The 16,172-nt window shown below is 40.4% G+C and overlaps 1 protein-coding gene across 5 annotated transcripts in view; it reads right to left on the bottom strand.

Annotated features, from left to right (window-relative positions):
- upf2 (UPF2 regulator of nonsense mediated mRNA decay) overlaps window positions 1-12,788 on the bottom strand; it is a 35,390-nt gene extending 22,602 nt beyond the window's left edge. For 4 of the 5 annotated variants that reach the window (XM_075472227.1, XM_075472229.1, XM_075472225.1 and 1 more), the window contains exons 1-12: window positions 12,709-12,788; window positions 9,985-10,353; window positions 6,978-7,757; window positions 6,737-6,897; window positions 6,460-6,651; window positions 6,226-6,381; window positions 4,878-4,981; window positions 4,647-4,732; window positions 4,306-4,414; window positions 4,054-4,167; window positions 3,311-3,427; window positions 2,847-3,236 (exon numbers count right to left, since the gene is read on the bottom strand). In XM_075472227.1, the coding sequence (XP_075328342.1) occupies window positions 2,847-3,236; window positions 3,311-3,427; window positions 4,054-4,167; window positions 4,306-4,414; window positions 4,647-4,732; window positions 4,878-4,981; window positions 6,226-6,381; window positions 6,460-6,651; window positions 6,737-6,897; window positions 6,978-7,757; window positions 9,985-10,353; window positions 12,709-12,740 (2,610 nt within the window). In that variant the 5' untranslated portion in view covers window positions 12,741-12,788. Of the gene's footprint in view, window positions 1-2,846; window positions 3,237-3,310; window positions 3,428-4,053; window positions 4,168-4,305; window positions 4,415-4,646; window positions 4,733-4,877; window positions 4,982-6,225; window positions 6,382-6,459; window positions 6,652-6,736; window positions 6,898-6,977; window positions 7,758-9,984; window positions 10,354-12,286; window positions 12,405-12,708 lie in introns of all 5 variants that reach the window. The other variant, XM_075472226.1, reaches the window with a different exon arrangement.
- Between the last annotated feature and the right edge of the window lie 3,384 nt (window positions 12,789-16,172).

Genomic DNA, 16,172 nt, shown 5'->3' with positions numbered 1-16,172 from the left:
GAGCAGGACTTATGGTTCTGTCAAACTCTCCTGTCAATTTGTGACATGATTGTGGCTTTACGAGACAAAACCCCTTTCCACCTTCCATTCAGAAAGTGATTACACTTCAGTTTATGTTGGTCTGCTTGTTTACAGGAAGTTTCACTGTGTTAAATTCACTTCATTCATTAAGAGTCAGACACAGGATTGTAAACAGAAGGGCTCACAAACAGGAAACTTGATGGGATGATAAATAAAACCTGATATGAGTCTCTAAGATCTGCACTTTGTTTGGGTTACCTTTAAAAGACTGAGAAACTGCAGGATATCTTGATACTTTCATCATGGAGTACAGCAGTGATGAAGTTTAAATCGGCAAACTGCTGGTTGCTGCAATTTTAAAAATGTCTTACGGTCTCCTGTCAACACTGAAGAATGGAATGAGGAATAAATGTCAAACTGAGCTGGCTGGCTGAAGATTTGGGGTCAGTAAGGAGGTAGCTGAACATAGTTTCAAACCTGTCCGGGTAAATATTTGCCCGTTTTCACTCACACAGATTTAGGTGTGGTGCAAAATCATGACCTCATGTGAACTCTTGAAGCCCCACAACATTCCCACATGTCCTGCAACACGTAGCCGTGCTCAGGCTTCACACAGGTGACAATAACAACATGTTTTGTGTTTATGTATTTCATCCAAAGCGGCTTACACTGGTAGGCAGGTAGGGTAAGAACAGGCAACAGTGAGGTTTTTTATCCGTCTGTCAAGTTTCTTGGTCATTTTTTGCATTTTACTTTTAATCATTTTCAGTGTAGGGAGTCCAACATTTTTCTGAACTAGCTTTCCTGCCCTGGATGCACTTTGTGCAGATGAGGAGATGGACTTAACTGATTTAGCTGCAACAACAACTGCAATCGAGTGTGGTGCTCATGTTAGATAGAAGGATTATATACCCAGATATTTTCTGGAGTAACAGATGGACGATAGAAGTCAACATAATCATGTGAGGTTGACAGAAGATAGTTGTTCACTTTGCAGCTGCTTCTACTGTATATCTCTGTTAGCATGAAGCTGCCAGGACGTTGGTGCACAAAACCGACGGAGACAAAGCTCTGAGATGCAGCCCAACAGGGACTCTAAGCCCTCTCTTCTAATTAAATATTAAGTCTTTTAATTTTGTCTTGGTTTAATCCTCCTCTGCTGCTCAAACATCTGTGGCGTGCACTGTAAAATGTAGCTTCAGTTTGTTATTCTCTCTGATGGACGCTAATTCCCCTGATCCTTCTTCTTTTCTTGTCTCTTTGACACCTTTCAGGCTCATAATAATAATAAGATGATGGTCTATGTGCATGTACATGTACATTTTATACCTCCTTACCAACAAAACTCCTGTATGGATCCCTATTTCTAATTGTTAAACCCATCCAAACTTGGCTGTTCCGTCATGCAGCTTCACTGCTGATCTATGTATTCTTTTTAAGGTGTACAGCTTGAAATAATCTAAATGTTATAGAGCATATATAGACTATTTCCTAGAGGTGCACCGAAATGAAAATTTGTGGCCGAAACCGAAACCGAATAATAATTAATCACTTGGCCGAATACCGAAACCGAAACCGAATATTACAGTTCAGTTAAGTTATCAAAAGTTAGATTTTTCACCATTTTTAAATATTGCTTAAATCTACGCCTTACAATAAATGTTTAGACATGTTTTTCAAAGAAAATAAATGTTTATTTGAAATCTTCAAAAGTTATTACTAATAACTATAACTAATAACTAGAGATAAGTTTCATTAATTCCCATTTTCAATTAATTCTGGGTTTTTTTTCATTCACTTCATACAACAAAAAATACAACATATTATAAAAGCGTTCCAACACAAAAATGTAAAAACATGCAATATAACAAATTATCTGAGTGTCCTTTTTGGCATAGAGTCTAGGTAGCCTGCTCCTTCAGGAACAGTGGCAGCATTTTTTGTAGTTTGTGTGTTTTGCCTTTAAGTGATATTTTAGACTGAAACTACTACGGTGAGAAGACAATTCAACTTGACTGTAAATGCAGGAGTTTTTATTTTTAATTTATTTTGAAATACATGCTTTTACGTGGAAACAAGTAAAACAGGAAGTAGCGTCGGTTAGCTCCGAGAGCTTCACACAGAGACCGAGGAGCACCTGTAGCGTGATGTTACCTGCTAGTTTATTTTTATTTTATTACTCCATGCTTCGTGGTGTTTGCTGTAACTGTGTGAATGTGATGCAGAAGAGAAGTGGAAGTTAAAGAATCCTAGTTTTGACCGTGAAGATTGCCCCTGCCGTTGGTTGAGAAGCAGCTAAAGTAGCCAGTATTACTTTGATTATTTATTGGTACCAGCGACAATGCTAAGAATGCTATTTCTTTAAGGATTACAACAACTAATGTTGTCTTTTACTTTGTTTACTTGAACATTTAGTTATACGGTGTTGATGTGGCGTTAATAAACATCTGTGAAAAGAACCGGAGTCTCGCATTGAATCAATGGGCGGCATATTGGCAGAGTTTACAGATGACTTTGGTTCTGTCGACTCCGCCGTCTGGAAGTGGATAATTTTGCGTCACCACTATTCGGCCTCCGATTCGGCCACTCATTTGGCTTTCGGCCGAAAGCCGAATGTGTTTTTTTTTTGCGTTTTCGGCCGAATATTTTCGGTTGCCGAATATTCGGTGCACCTCTACTATTTCCTATCAAAACTAATTCTACATAATTCTACACTTAGCGTTGATGCTGTACTCTCAAAAACTTGGCTTTGAATTTGAAAAAATTGGAAAAAAAAAAAGATCAGTTTTCACACAATTTCCAGATCAGTGCATCTCTCTCTGTACCTCCATGCCCAGCCGGATGTCCTCCAGCACTCCATCCACCACATGGATGCCCACATCCTCCTGATAGGCCACCAGGCCGGCCAGCAGGTTGGCCACACAGTGGATGCTGTTGTACTTGACGTTCCAGATGTTGACCATGCAGCAGATCAGGTAGCTCTTCACCTCGGGGTCTTGCCAGGGCAGCTTGCGCATCTGCCTCAGCACCTTCTCTGTGGTGACTTTGGACAGGTCCTTGTAGAGCAGCTTGCGGATGTACTCCTGCAGCGGTGGTCTCTTCTTCCGCACCGTCTTCTCCATGGGCGGGGGGTTGCAGTAGTAGTAAGCGTTCTCCACCATGGTTACATAGCGTGCGTCCAGATGCTGCGCCTGCTTCTTACGCATCATTTGTTCCTGGAGAGCACACATGCTTCAACTGTTTATACTCAATCAAATACAATTGAATTGATACAATAAAAAGTACTGACCAGCAGGACGCTGGTGCGCAGGTGAGAGTCCGGGGATCTGAACAGGAAGCGGCCGCAGGTCTCCAGCAGCGTGCATGCCATCTCTATGTGGTGATGGGTGAAATCAGACAGCAGCATCTGTTGAGAAACACACATCCAATAACTTAGTATCACATACATTTTGCTTTACAAAACATCAGAAAAACAAAAAGGAGATGTGAAAAGAGATGAATTAATGGAATTGATTGGAGGGAAAGGGAGATGAAGCGTTGGTAAAAGTTGTTGGTACATATTACATTCCCTACTGAGGTGAATATTCGAATTTGTAGATGTGAACTTCCTGACCACGATCAAATATCAAAAGCCTCTTCAGTCTTTTACATTGACCAATTAGAGGCGGCTTCACTGACTCTGTATCTGTATGTGTGTACAATTAGAAAACCAGCATCTTGGAATCATCAGATTGGGTCATTGGTAAGAGCGGTGTATGACATATGGATGCCAACTTGGTCCTGCAACTGGTTCTGTTGCCAGATGAGAGGCGCATCAACTCCCAACAACCATTCTGCCTCCATGCCTTACAAACTGGACATCGAGGAAAACCGAAGACGCATCAATTCCGCTTCGTGTTAAAAGGGTCTCAGGATTCAGTTACAGCTTTTGTGTGATGTGAAAAAATCCTTTCAGGAAGCCAAACAAGCAGACAAATCCCTGAAACATTTCCATTCATCAGCTCATACCTCTGACAGTGATTCTTCACCCACCTTGAGACAATGAAGCGTGTCACTTTTTGAGAACATCTTGAACTTGGCCAGTTCCCCGATGAATCGGACAGTTTTATTTTTCGTCTCGATGTTGATCTGGTCCTTCTTCCGAATCTATCAGCACAAAGACCTTCATTCATAATAATTCATTCAAAGAAAAAAAAAGAAAAAAAAAGACAAGAACACAGACCAACACATCCAAATATCCTGCAGATATATTTCAGTTTAGGTGTCTGAGTATAGAGAACCTACATGAAACCTGAAGTCTCCCTTCAGCATGGAGCAGAGATCCTCAGCCACGTCTGACATGCATGGATGGAGAGTTGCCACCAGACGAGAGTAGAAAGGCAGAAGATCCAACCTGCAAGACAAGCATGAGTCAGAGCTCCACATATGATACCTGATAGCACCCCTCTCTGGTGCTTCAAGGTATGAAATTTGCCAAGTTATACTCTACATTCTGCTTATTGTCAGCAAAAACACCAAAAATGAACAAATAATGATGTATTTTCCTTCATCTTATTTGTGTAAAAGAAAAGATAAGATTCAGTTTTGTTCTTTTTATCACATTCTAACATCTGGACAGATGTTACCTCTGCCTGGGGACAGTGAAGAGGGCTCGGACGAGCTTCCTCCTGTTCGATTTGGTGTTCATGTTCATGCAGAAGTCCATGGCAGCCTGCAGGAGTCAACAGAGCTCATAAACTTCAATTTACTTTATAATAAAGTAATAAAGTATAAAGGGACCTATCTGTATTATGAGGGGAAACGCGCCTGTCAGGTAATATTTCTATTTAAAAAGCAGGATTCCTGTTTGTCATCACCTTGTCTATGAGGTCTCTGTTGACACAGTTGGGGAGCTGCTGGATGAAGGCGTCCACAATTAACTTCAAATGCGATCCCGTGCTGGCCTCCTCATCCTCTTGTTCTAAGCATACAAAGACAAATGCTGATGAAACTTGAATGCAAACAAAATTCACATCTCAAAACCAACCATAACTACAGGATACAGAGGTCAGGTATAGCTTTGCTATCTGTCCCCGCAGCTAGGACTAATCAAGGGAAAGCAGCTTTGGGTTTTTATCCACCTTTTACGTGGAATCAACTGCAGATCTGCTAAAACGTCCTTTAAATCACAACCTAAAAGTGATCTTTTTACTACTGTATTCGTTTAATTTCTCCTTATATTGTGCTCGTTTCTTATCTTATTCTATTTTACTGTTTTCCTTTTATTTTATTTTTTTATTACTTCATGTTTTACCTGAATAATTTTGCCATATCTGCTTCAATATGTCTCGTTTTTCTCATGTTTGCTGTCTAAGCACTTTGAATGACTCTTGATGGAAAAGTTTGGCTGGATTATCTGATCTAAAAACATGAGCCACCCACAATCCATTATGTACACTATTTTTAATCATTAAAAGTTTTTCAAATTTGTCTTCTTTAAGTCGACAAACTTAAGGACCGTCCACGTCTGTAAACAAGCACAAGCTGCACCCTCCAGATGTACAAAGGGTCCAATGTGGGCTGAGACAGGAGAACGAAACAGTAACACAGCGTTACGCGAGCGGCTTTTCGTGACAAATTGAAACACACTTCTGAATGAGTCAACATCAGTTTGTCATCATGAAAGAACAAAGTTCAGAGGCCACATTAGAAAAAAGGAAAGTGCCAAGAAGTGTGTCAAAGTTAAACCGAAGCTTTTTTTCCCATTGTGGCACCATGTAGCATAGAGCAGGATGTTGATGCACGCTGGTTTGTCAGTTTTTAAAAATCATTTTCCATATTCCTCCTAAAGTGAAGCCGAAGATAATGCTTCTCAGTATTGTTACAGTTCTGCTGTGAACTCCAACATCCACTTGAACTGGCACAATGTTTAGAAGAATCTTTTTTAAGTTATTGTAACCGTTATCATTCTTGGCGTGGGCACACATTAGTCCCTTTCATGCGAGATATCTAACAATAATGGCTTGATCACTGTCACGGCGATGACATTCAATCATTTAGATATCCGTCCCTATTTTCCTCAAGCTTTATTCCGTTACTCCTGCTTCTCAGAAACAATTTCATAATTTTTGCCCGTTCAGACGTAAGCTGCCCTCCAACATGGGAATTTCAATGCATCAGGTCTTCAAGTCCAGCGTTCCTGTTCTGAAATAGGCTCATGCTTACCTTGTTCATCCAGCAGCTTTTTGGCCAGTTCTTCGTTTTCCACCTCGTCTGCTCCTTCCAGTTCAAGAGGCTCATCTGTGATATCCAGAGCCTCCAGCTCCAGCTCCAGCTCCAGCTCCTCCGTGGTGCTGGCCACATCCTTCCCCTCTCTGCCATCTGAACCCAACAGCACCAGCAGCTCAGTTAGAATAAAACTCTGCATCCGTTTCTTTCCTCATTCATCTTTACATTTACCTTTGGCTTCTTCCTTGTCTTTGCCCTGGTTGTTCTTTTCGTTGTCCTTGAAGAGGATGGCAGGGACAAAGGCCTTCAGGTCCACCAAGTTTTCATAGAAGTTACGAGCGTCTTCATCCTCCCAGATTCCTCCCTCTAGGTCGTACTCTCCAGGCTTCCCTGGGGTGAAAATGTCAATGCCGGGACCATGCTCTGAAAGGGCACAGAGAGGAAAAGATTAGTTTAAAACACACAAATGTGTCTTGCATCATCAGTCTGGAGATGAAGGGTCACCCACCCTCCTGCACAGTCTTGTCCTGAGGCAGATCGGGCATGTTTTCATCCAGCAGGTCAGCCAGGGACTGAGTGTTGGCCAGCAGCTTCTGGTAGGACGTGGCAAACTCTTCATATTGTTTGTGCCTATCCTCACTCAGCTCCCCTTTGGAATGTAAGATACGCCTGCACAGGACAACGTGTCAAAGAGAGTTAGGAAAACAACAAATCTGAAGAACGGACGTGAGAAGAAGGTGCCAACTCACCTATTCTGTCTCTCAATGTTCTGCAGCTCCCGGTGGTCCTTCTTCAGGTGTTTGGTGAGGGATGTGAAGTACTCTCGCAGAAGGTTCTGGAAGGGCTGCTGCTTCTCTGTGCTGATTATCTCGCTCGGAGGGAAGGTCAGGCCAAACTTCTCAGCCGCTAGTTTCACCTTGCGGGGTGCCAGACCGGCGATGTCGTCCCCGCAGTGCTTGCAGAAGCTGATCACCACCGACACATGAGTGTGCGTCTCCCGGTCGGTCCCAATAATATTCTTCAGCTGCTCGTAAATGAGTGAAAGGCCTTCTTTGTCTGTGAAGAGGCCCACGATGGTCAGCTCTGCAATGAAGCGCAGGTCTGTGCGCAGTTTGCTCACGTTGGGCGCCTTATCCTCCTTCCTCGCTTCAAAGTGTCTCTTCCACGCCTGCAGCAGCAACGGCGCAAACTCGGCATACCGCTGGTGGAAGAGGGAGCACAGATGGACAGCGCAGCCGACGTCTGAGATCTTCAGCTTGGCCTCGACAACGGAGCTCACGGCCTCGCCGATGTACTTGCTGAGGTTGAGTGAGGAGAAGTCGTGGGAGAGCGCATCTCGCTGCTGTTCAGTGAGCGTTCGCAGCTTCTTGACAAAGGCAGTGTTCTTTTTAAGGCTGGAGTCCAACCGGCTGAAGAAGGCCTCTTCGGGCCGGCCTTCGTGGGCGTTCTGGTTCTTGACGCGGAGCTCCTTCCTGCAATGATGGCGCTCCCAGGCCTCCTGGTGCAGCTGATGGCTTTCTTCCTTTTCCCTGCAGAAATAATGTAAAATTGATAAGAAAAGAAAATATTTTTTAAGCAAAAAAGTAAAAACATGTTTCAGCATTGCGTCATTTGGCTCAATTTGTCTCTTCTCCTCTATTCCCTCATATCTTCCACTTCTTTGTCTTCTATGTTTCACCAAGAGGAGGGGATTCTCTCTGAGAAAGGAGCAGAATATGATCTAATATGATAAACTGCACTGTTATCACTCTATTTATTTTACAGGTTGTTGTCTGATGCATTTTTTTTACACGTAAACCAGTGTGTTTAAACAGCTTTTCAAGCTGATTAAATTAACTGTTTTGTTTGTCCTCAGTGTGTTAAGGGTTACAAAACAACCAGAACTGGTCTCCTAAATTCCACTAACTCCAATCTACATAACGTGACGGCACTGCACTGTATCCAGTGTTGGACCAGAGGTTCTGAGACAATTAAATACTTGTTTTTGATTGGACCGTGGACATCAGCCCCACAGAACTGGTCTTGCAATATAAGAACAAACGTGCCTCTTTTTGTCTGTGAGTTGTTGCTGTCGGTGTTAGAGCCTCCGTGTTAAACTTTACAGTCAGTAAACATGTTCTGTAAAGAAAAGGTGACATGTGCCCACTCTTGCAGCCCTGAATGAAACACTCTCATTGGAAATTAGCACGTGCACCTGTGTGTTGTGTTCCCACGAATGCTGTTTGGAGGTGGAGACAATAAATGATGATAAGTGACGCGGAGTCATTTAAAGCAGGAGTGAAACCCGATTAAAATCTTTCCCGTTACACTCAAAATCCATATGTTTAGATTTTTTTTTGAGCAGTGTAAAAAGGGCTGGAGTTACCCAGACATACCACAAAATATGCTGCATACTCCAATAAATGCACATTTTTAAATTCAGAAATGTGTTATAAAAATTAATTAAATTATGAATCTATGAAAGCATGATTTTTGCATTTTGTTATTTAATAAATTCCACATGGCTGAAAGCATGAATGAGCGTGTCTGTTTTAATTGACACATGCAAAAGGAAAAAAAATGTTTTTAACCTCAGTTAAGGATTATCAGACGCAGTTACACACATTAATTTAAGGGGATAGTTCACCTCTTTTGACATGAAGCTGTATGATATCCCAAATTAGCAATATCATTTATGAACATTGACTTACCCCCTGCTGCGTCCTGTGAGCCGAGTTCCAGCCTCGTTTTGGCGTTGACGAAGGTAGTCCGGCTAGGTCGCAAAAATAAAGCGTCTTGCTTCTCAAAACAATATGAGTTCAAAAGAGTAATACATTTGCATCACAAAATCGTTATCCAGAAAAAGTCAGACCTCACAATCGCTTGGCGCCATTTCTCTCTACCTTCATATCACTACGGGCTATGTAAACTGTGCAGACCGAAGTGCAGAACGAGCAGTCCCCTGCTTCTGAGCAGTAAACACCGTAACAGGTGCGGCTATCTGCAGGTGGCTGTACGCATTGATATGAAGGGAGGCAAAAGTGCGCCAAGCGATTGTGAGGTCTGACTTTTTCTGGATAACGATTTTGTGATGCAAATGTATTACTCTTTTGAATGCATATTGTTTTGAGAAGCAAGACACTTTATTTTTGCGACTCCAGCCAACTAGCCGGACTGCTTTCGTCAACGCCAAAACTCGGCTGGAACTCGGCTCACAGGACGCAGCAGGGGTTAAGTCAATGTTCATAAATGATATTGCTAGTATGGGATGTCATACAGCTTCATGTCAAAAGAGGCGAACTATCCCTTTAAGCTCAGATTTGTTTGCATTTTGACTAATCAACTCAAAACGAGTAGTTCCTGTTTGTCGATAAGAATTTAAAAAAAGAACACCTGTGAAGAAAACTCCTGGATGGGAAAATAAACAGGAAAAATCTGAAGCTTCGGGGCGGTCGGTGGCGTAGTGGGTTAAGCAGCCGCCCCATGTACAGAGGCTATAGTCCTCGATGCAGCGGGCCCCGGTTCGACTCCCGCACCGAGCAGCCCTTTGCTGCGTGTCTTCCCCATCTCTCTGCCCCCTGCTTCCTGTCTCTCTCACACTGTCCTATCATTAAAGGCATAAAAAGCCCAAAAAAATACTTTAAAAATAAATAAATAAATCTGAAGCTTCAAGGGACATCTCATGTCTCATGTCTGAATTATGACTTTGAAACTACAAATTTCCATCAAGATTAAGTCTCCCAGAACATCAAAACAACAAAGCTGACCAACACTTACTTGAGGAGAGCTGCTTCCTCCTCACGCTGTCGTCTGGCCTCCTCCTCTAGGAGCTTCCTTTCTTCCTCCTCCTGCTGTCTCTTTTCCTCCTCCTCCTTCTTCTTCTGCTCCTCCTCCGCCTTCTGCTTTTCCTCTTCCTTCTTTTTCCGCTCCTTTTCCTCTTTCTTCTTCTTTTCTTCCTCTAGGCGCTTCCTCTTCTCCTCCTTGCCGCCGTCTTTTTTGCCACCGGTTTTGGCCTCGTCTTTTGCTTTGTCTCGAGCAGATGTGGGTCTTCTCTCGCCCTCTCTGTCCTTCTCCTTCTCCTTGTTGCTGAAGGGGCAAACGTCTTTCTCATCCATGTTTACTGAGTGCTTGCGTTCAGCAGGCATACTGAGGACAAACAGCAAGAAAAAGTTATTAGACAAAGCCAACATCTGCTATAAGGGCATTTGAATCTTCCTTAAATGCTCTGTAAGAGTCGATCTTAATCTCACTGAACTAAAGTGCTGAGGGTAAAAAAAGTATTTTTGTTCAATCTGTGTAAATACATTTCTATTATCAGCTTAATCATAAACACCTGGAAGCAATTCCAGAACTTTTATGCTGTAGATTTAATAAGAATATTCAGAAAACAATTACTCAGAATAAGTAGCCTAATATATCACTCAGAATAAATAAAAATAACAAATAGTTAGAAATCTCCAAATATTTAATATTTTCAAAATAGTGTTAGTTTAAAAAGCAAAACCAGTCTGAAATTGTTTTAGTGTCGTTAATGACATTGCAGGTGTGCAGTGTGTCTTTAAAACATTTGAGGAAACTGGACAAGTGGAGGACAAAAGAAGAAGTGCCGTGTTGCGCACGAACACACAAACGTTCATGAGCGGCGTTTTTATTTTCCATGAATTTCAAGCTGAACAGGGCTGTTTTTAACTGATGAATGTGAAGTGAACGCAGCTCTCTCTTCCTGCATTGAATGACATTCTTGTCAGTGGACAAGCTCTTTTTTATTTCTATTTATGTGGCTTTTTTCCCTCTTCATGACATGTTTAAGGGACAAAACAAAACTAGAATTTCATTGTAACGAAAAAAGTTTTCTCTTGGCATATGACAATAAATCTCTTGAATCTTAAATCTAATGCAACTGGATTAGGACAGTCACAGACATGTGTAGTTAGAACCAGGCAACAACATTCCCACATCATGACAGAAACCGACAAAAAGGCTATAAAAGTGTGGAAAAAGAGTAAGGCCAGCTGAATATGGAGAATATAACAGACAGAAAGTCAGAGGAGAGCATCTGTAATGTAAGATGAACTTTTTCTTTTGTCATACACTGACACTATGTATAATTTCACCTGTTGTGCTGCTCTCCCACCTGATTTTATCACAATGTTGCTGGTCTGTTTTCAGGTTTTTTTTGGCATGCGACACATTGTTGTAGTTTCTCAATGTTGTCATTCATTCGCTGCTCAAGTTACCTGATTCAGTGTGATGTTCAACGTGAGACTCTAGTGTTTGTCACGGGGCCTCTGCTGGTTAGTACGCTTTCATTGGTGTGCAAAAATGATCAAATAAGTTTATTTGGGCTTATTTCTATTTCTCAAAAGGTACAATACAAATAATATCTTACTTTACTTAAAACATATAAAGGCAGAGATGTGTTTTCATCTTCTCAGATGGCCACGGGGCCCTTGTTCCAGAACTTCATCGCACTCCATTACACTATGCGAGAATATAATGAGAATTATTCCAAAGTCAAGCAAAAAAGTGATCAATCACTGAGAGCTAATTCATTTTCAGACTGTGATCAACTTGAACTTGTTCAGTTTTAATCCATGTGAACTGAACTTTGGAGTAGTTCTTATGAAGTGTAAGCTTGTGCAACAGACAGGCCTGAAAACTGTATCTGAAATCAGTGGCAACAGGTCTTATGGAGGGATGAATCCTGAAGACTACTTAAAGAAATGACAGAAAGCTTGTCTGAGAGGGTTCAGGCAGTGTTGAAGAATAAAGCTGGTGGGCGCAGTTAGAACGGATGGAAACAGAGGCAGTGGATTACAGTCTCAAAGACACAGTGGGCACACAGAGGAGGAGCAGTTTTGGCAAACACGGAATCTGAGTGGCTCAGATTTATGACATTGTTTTTGATTACAGACCTAAATTACATGCACACACGGCTTTTTTACTTATACGGCCCTGAGAATCAAGGGGCTATAAGAACGAGTTGAAAATGGTCAAAACAGAGAAGAAATAAAGTCAGATCATTTGCATGCTTCAAGAAAAAAAATCTGATATGTTAAAGTATAGGTAAAACTCTAACCGTAACTTCTACCGCTGTGTTGAGTGTGACACACAACCCACGCAGCAGCTTGGGTGAAGATGCGGTCAGTTAGCCACCCAGCTCAGCTGCCGTGTTCAGCATGGAAACGTATGCTCTCCTACAAGATGACGATACAACCAATAAATAACCTTATTTTTTATCTTTAAAACACAGCGAATTGGATGTTGTTATGAACAACTAAAAATAACCTAACGTGTTTACAAATTCCTAGCAAAACCAGAGTTAGCTTTAGCAGCTAATGCGTTTAGTCTGACTGAAACCTTTGTAAATAAATGTTTAGATAGCGAGAAATTGACAGTGTGTATGTGTTAATATGTTACATTTTGAAATTATACATCGCGAATTCACGCTCAAAATAGAAGAATCAAATGTAAATATTGCTGTAGAAGGGAGAGTTTTACCTGCTAATGGTAGCAAAACAAACATCGGTCATTGGTTTCCGTGTGAACCGAAGCAGGACCCCTCATGTTGGGTCCACAAGTTATGCCTTACTAAAAATATCGTCAATAAAACTACATTACGCTATATTTTTGGGCAAACATAGAGTATTTATGTATACCATAAATTAATGTTCCAATTTTGTTTAAGCAGTAAATAATCATAATTTTTACAGGCAATGCTTAGGGCTCCTATTTTTAAGACCAGCAGAGCTGACACTTTCAGCTCTGCTATCAGAATGTATTAAATTAAGTGTTAATATAATACATCCATGATCAGAACTTTAGCAGAGCTGATGCTTTAGCTGACTGAATAAAAATCTTTATTTCACAATTACAAATTTGCAGCTGTTTCAGTGTACGGCCTTGTTTGGACGTTTTCGAAGTTTAAATTTATGCAGATTTCTGAAATATATTAATGGCAAAAATGCCTAAAACGCTGGGAAGCATTTCGGGATGTGTCTTATCAACTTGAATAGAAATATAAGAGTTCTAAAAATATGGCTTTTCATAAAAAAGTGTTGCCATGGTTCAATTTGCCACAGGTGAAGGATAAATTGATATGGGTCATGGAGTAAAAAGCACTAAATGGAGGTAAACTAACAATCTACTTGAATCTTAATTAAACTCATGAGAGCTTTTAAAGCTAACCTGCCTCTAAACTAATTGACATGTTTCTTTTACCTAACATAAACCTAACAAAAAGATTTCACCAAAGTTGTAATCTACCCAAAAACATAAAGATTACTAAACAAAACTAGATAAATACTGAAGTAGAATGAATAAATAAATGTCACTGAAACTAAAAAACATTTTAGTCTAATAACAAACCTAAAGGTAGATCAAAAACTGCTGATAAAGCCTATGTTGAATGCAATTTATTTTTTTCTAATTTCTTGTATTACAAACCAACAACGACAGCTTGAAGACCAGAGCAAATGACTGTTCAACACTTCAACACATGTAAATTATTGCTCCTACCTTACAGTTTGTTCAAACTCCAGCCTGGCTCAGTTTGCACCACAGTTTTTACTATGCCCCATATCAGATATTTCTGGAAAACTTATGTAGCTTCCCAATTCAGGCAAATATTTAGCCAAATGATTTGCATACTCAGACAAATGAGCAGCATGCAACATACATATTTTTAGATCTGGATAAAACTGACTTCGATGTGGCAGCCATTACATCTGATTTGTCAAAATTATACTTTAGACAAGCCAAAAAAAGAGTTTTTGAGGGAAATTGGTGCTTATCTCTCCTCCATGTGGTTCTTATTTTTACAGTCAGGCAGAAATTATGGGTATTTTCAAAATGAGGGTGGGTCAACCTACCCACTGGATCATTTTTATTTCTCTCACCTTAGTTTTACTGATCACACCTGTATATATACCTGAATCAACAGATAACCCATCTGAATGTTTAAAATTAAAGATGGAACAAAAATAGAAACCCATCATACTCTGGCCTCCATATTGCCAAATGGTTATTGTTACTGTATGTCACTGTAAAATAATGAAACGACAACTTTAGCAGAATTCTTTGTCATTTTCAGATTGAAAATAAGTGTAAACTGAATTGGTTTCCCAAAAAAACGTCAGCCCAGCATAACACTTGATGTATGTGGGTGTAACTGTATACCTTTATGCCTGTGTATTACTTGTGTTTTTTATACACCACAAAATGCATCCATGTGTTTACACAAAACTCGTTTCATAGGATTCAGAAATATGTTCAGCTGGTTATGCATATTTCCAAGCTTCTACGCCTGTTCATAGATATGACTTTACATGATAAAATCAGGAAAAAAAAGTCTATATAAACTATGAATCAATTCGTGAAGTCTTCTGTGAGTTATGACTGATAATGTTTGCCCAGTGATATATGAAATGAAAACAGTTCAAGCTGTTTCTGAGGTTGTTTTACAGCAGTTGGTGTCTTGTTTCCTCCCCATGAGACAACAGATATTTTTAAACACACACTTTTTACCTTCATCCATCTGATGTTTTCTCACAGCACAACCACTCTGTGAGTGTGAATCAGGGTTACTGCTGTACCTTTATTGACACAGTGTGAATGAAACACTTATGACTAACTCAGGGAAGCTGCACAGGAGAGCCGTTCACAGGAAAACTACCTTTCAGGTATGGTTTGGAATCTCCAGCTGCCTGTCGGTCTGTTTCAAAAACAAATTTAATGGAAAATGTAAGTTACTTATTTGAATATATTATTATTTGTTTTATTTTGTTGGTCCAAATGAAAAGAAGAAAGAAAGTTCAGAGGAACTTTTTGAATTTTCAATGACCAAAAAAAGTTTTCACAAATAATAAAATGTGTTTTAAAGACTCTGTACCCTCTTTAGAATAATTCTATCCAGATTTGAGCAGTCTAAGTAATGTAGTTTCCATACAGGACCCAATTCAGGGTGATCAGAATACCAAAAATGCAGTGAAATTGCCCTGTTCTGTATTTTCACAAATCAGAAAAAGGTTTCACAAATCCTAAACAAGGTTTTAATGAATCTATAGCATCTTTAGAATAATTCCATCCAGATTTGAGCAGTCTAAGTAATGTAGTTTCCATACAGGACCCAGTTCAGGGTGATCAGAATACCAAAAATGCAGTGAAATGGCCCTGTTCTGTATTTTCACAAATCAGAAAAAGGTTTCACAAATCCCAAACAAGGTTTTAATGAATCTATAGCCTCTTTAGAATAATTCCATCCAGATTTGAGCAGTCTAAGTAATGTAGTTTCCATACAGGACCCAGTTCAGGGTGATCAGAATACCAAAAATGCAGTGAAATGGCCCTGTTCTGTATTTTCACAAATCAGAAAAGGGTTTCACAAATCCCAAACAAGGTTTTAATGAATCTATAGCCTCTTTAGAATAATTCCATCCAGATTTGAGCAGTCTAAGTAATGTAGTTTCCATACAGGACCCAGTTCAAGGTGATCAGAATACCAAAAATGCAGTGAAATGGCCCTGTTCTGTATTTTCACAAATCAGAAAAAGGTTTCACAAATCCCAAACAAGATTTTAATGAATCTACAACCTCTTTAGAATAATTCCATCCAGATTTGAGCAGTGTAAATTTTGTAGTTTCCATACAGGACCTTGCTTTGGTCGATCAAAATGCAAAAAAAGCAGTGAAATGGCCCTTTATGCCCACCCCTTTAATGCGCGAATCGGAGGCTGGCGAATCGGATGCCAACTTCAGCGTCGTCTCTACACAACAAGCCACCTATTCATGCAGCACACTTGAACCCATCAGGGGCTGAACCTCCAACCTTTGAAATGATGAAAGACCTTCTGAGCCTCAGCCACTCTGAATGAAAAGCTGTTGGGAGGCTGCTTAAACTGAAGACTGAGTCTGCTCTATGTCAGATCAGCTGTTTGAAAGATAAACTTCACTCTGCAGGATCAGAG

Source organism: Odontesthes bonariensis, chromosome 8 (genome assembly GCF_027942865.1).
Source record: "Odontesthes bonariensis isolate fOdoBon6 chromosome 8, fOdoBon6.hap1, whole genome shotgun sequence".
In the NCBI taxonomy this organism is placed as follows: Eukaryota; Metazoa; Chordata; class Actinopteri; order Atheriniformes; family Atherinopsidae; genus Odontesthes; species Odontesthes bonariensis.
This window is presented reverse-complemented; position numbering and strand designations above follow the sequence as displayed.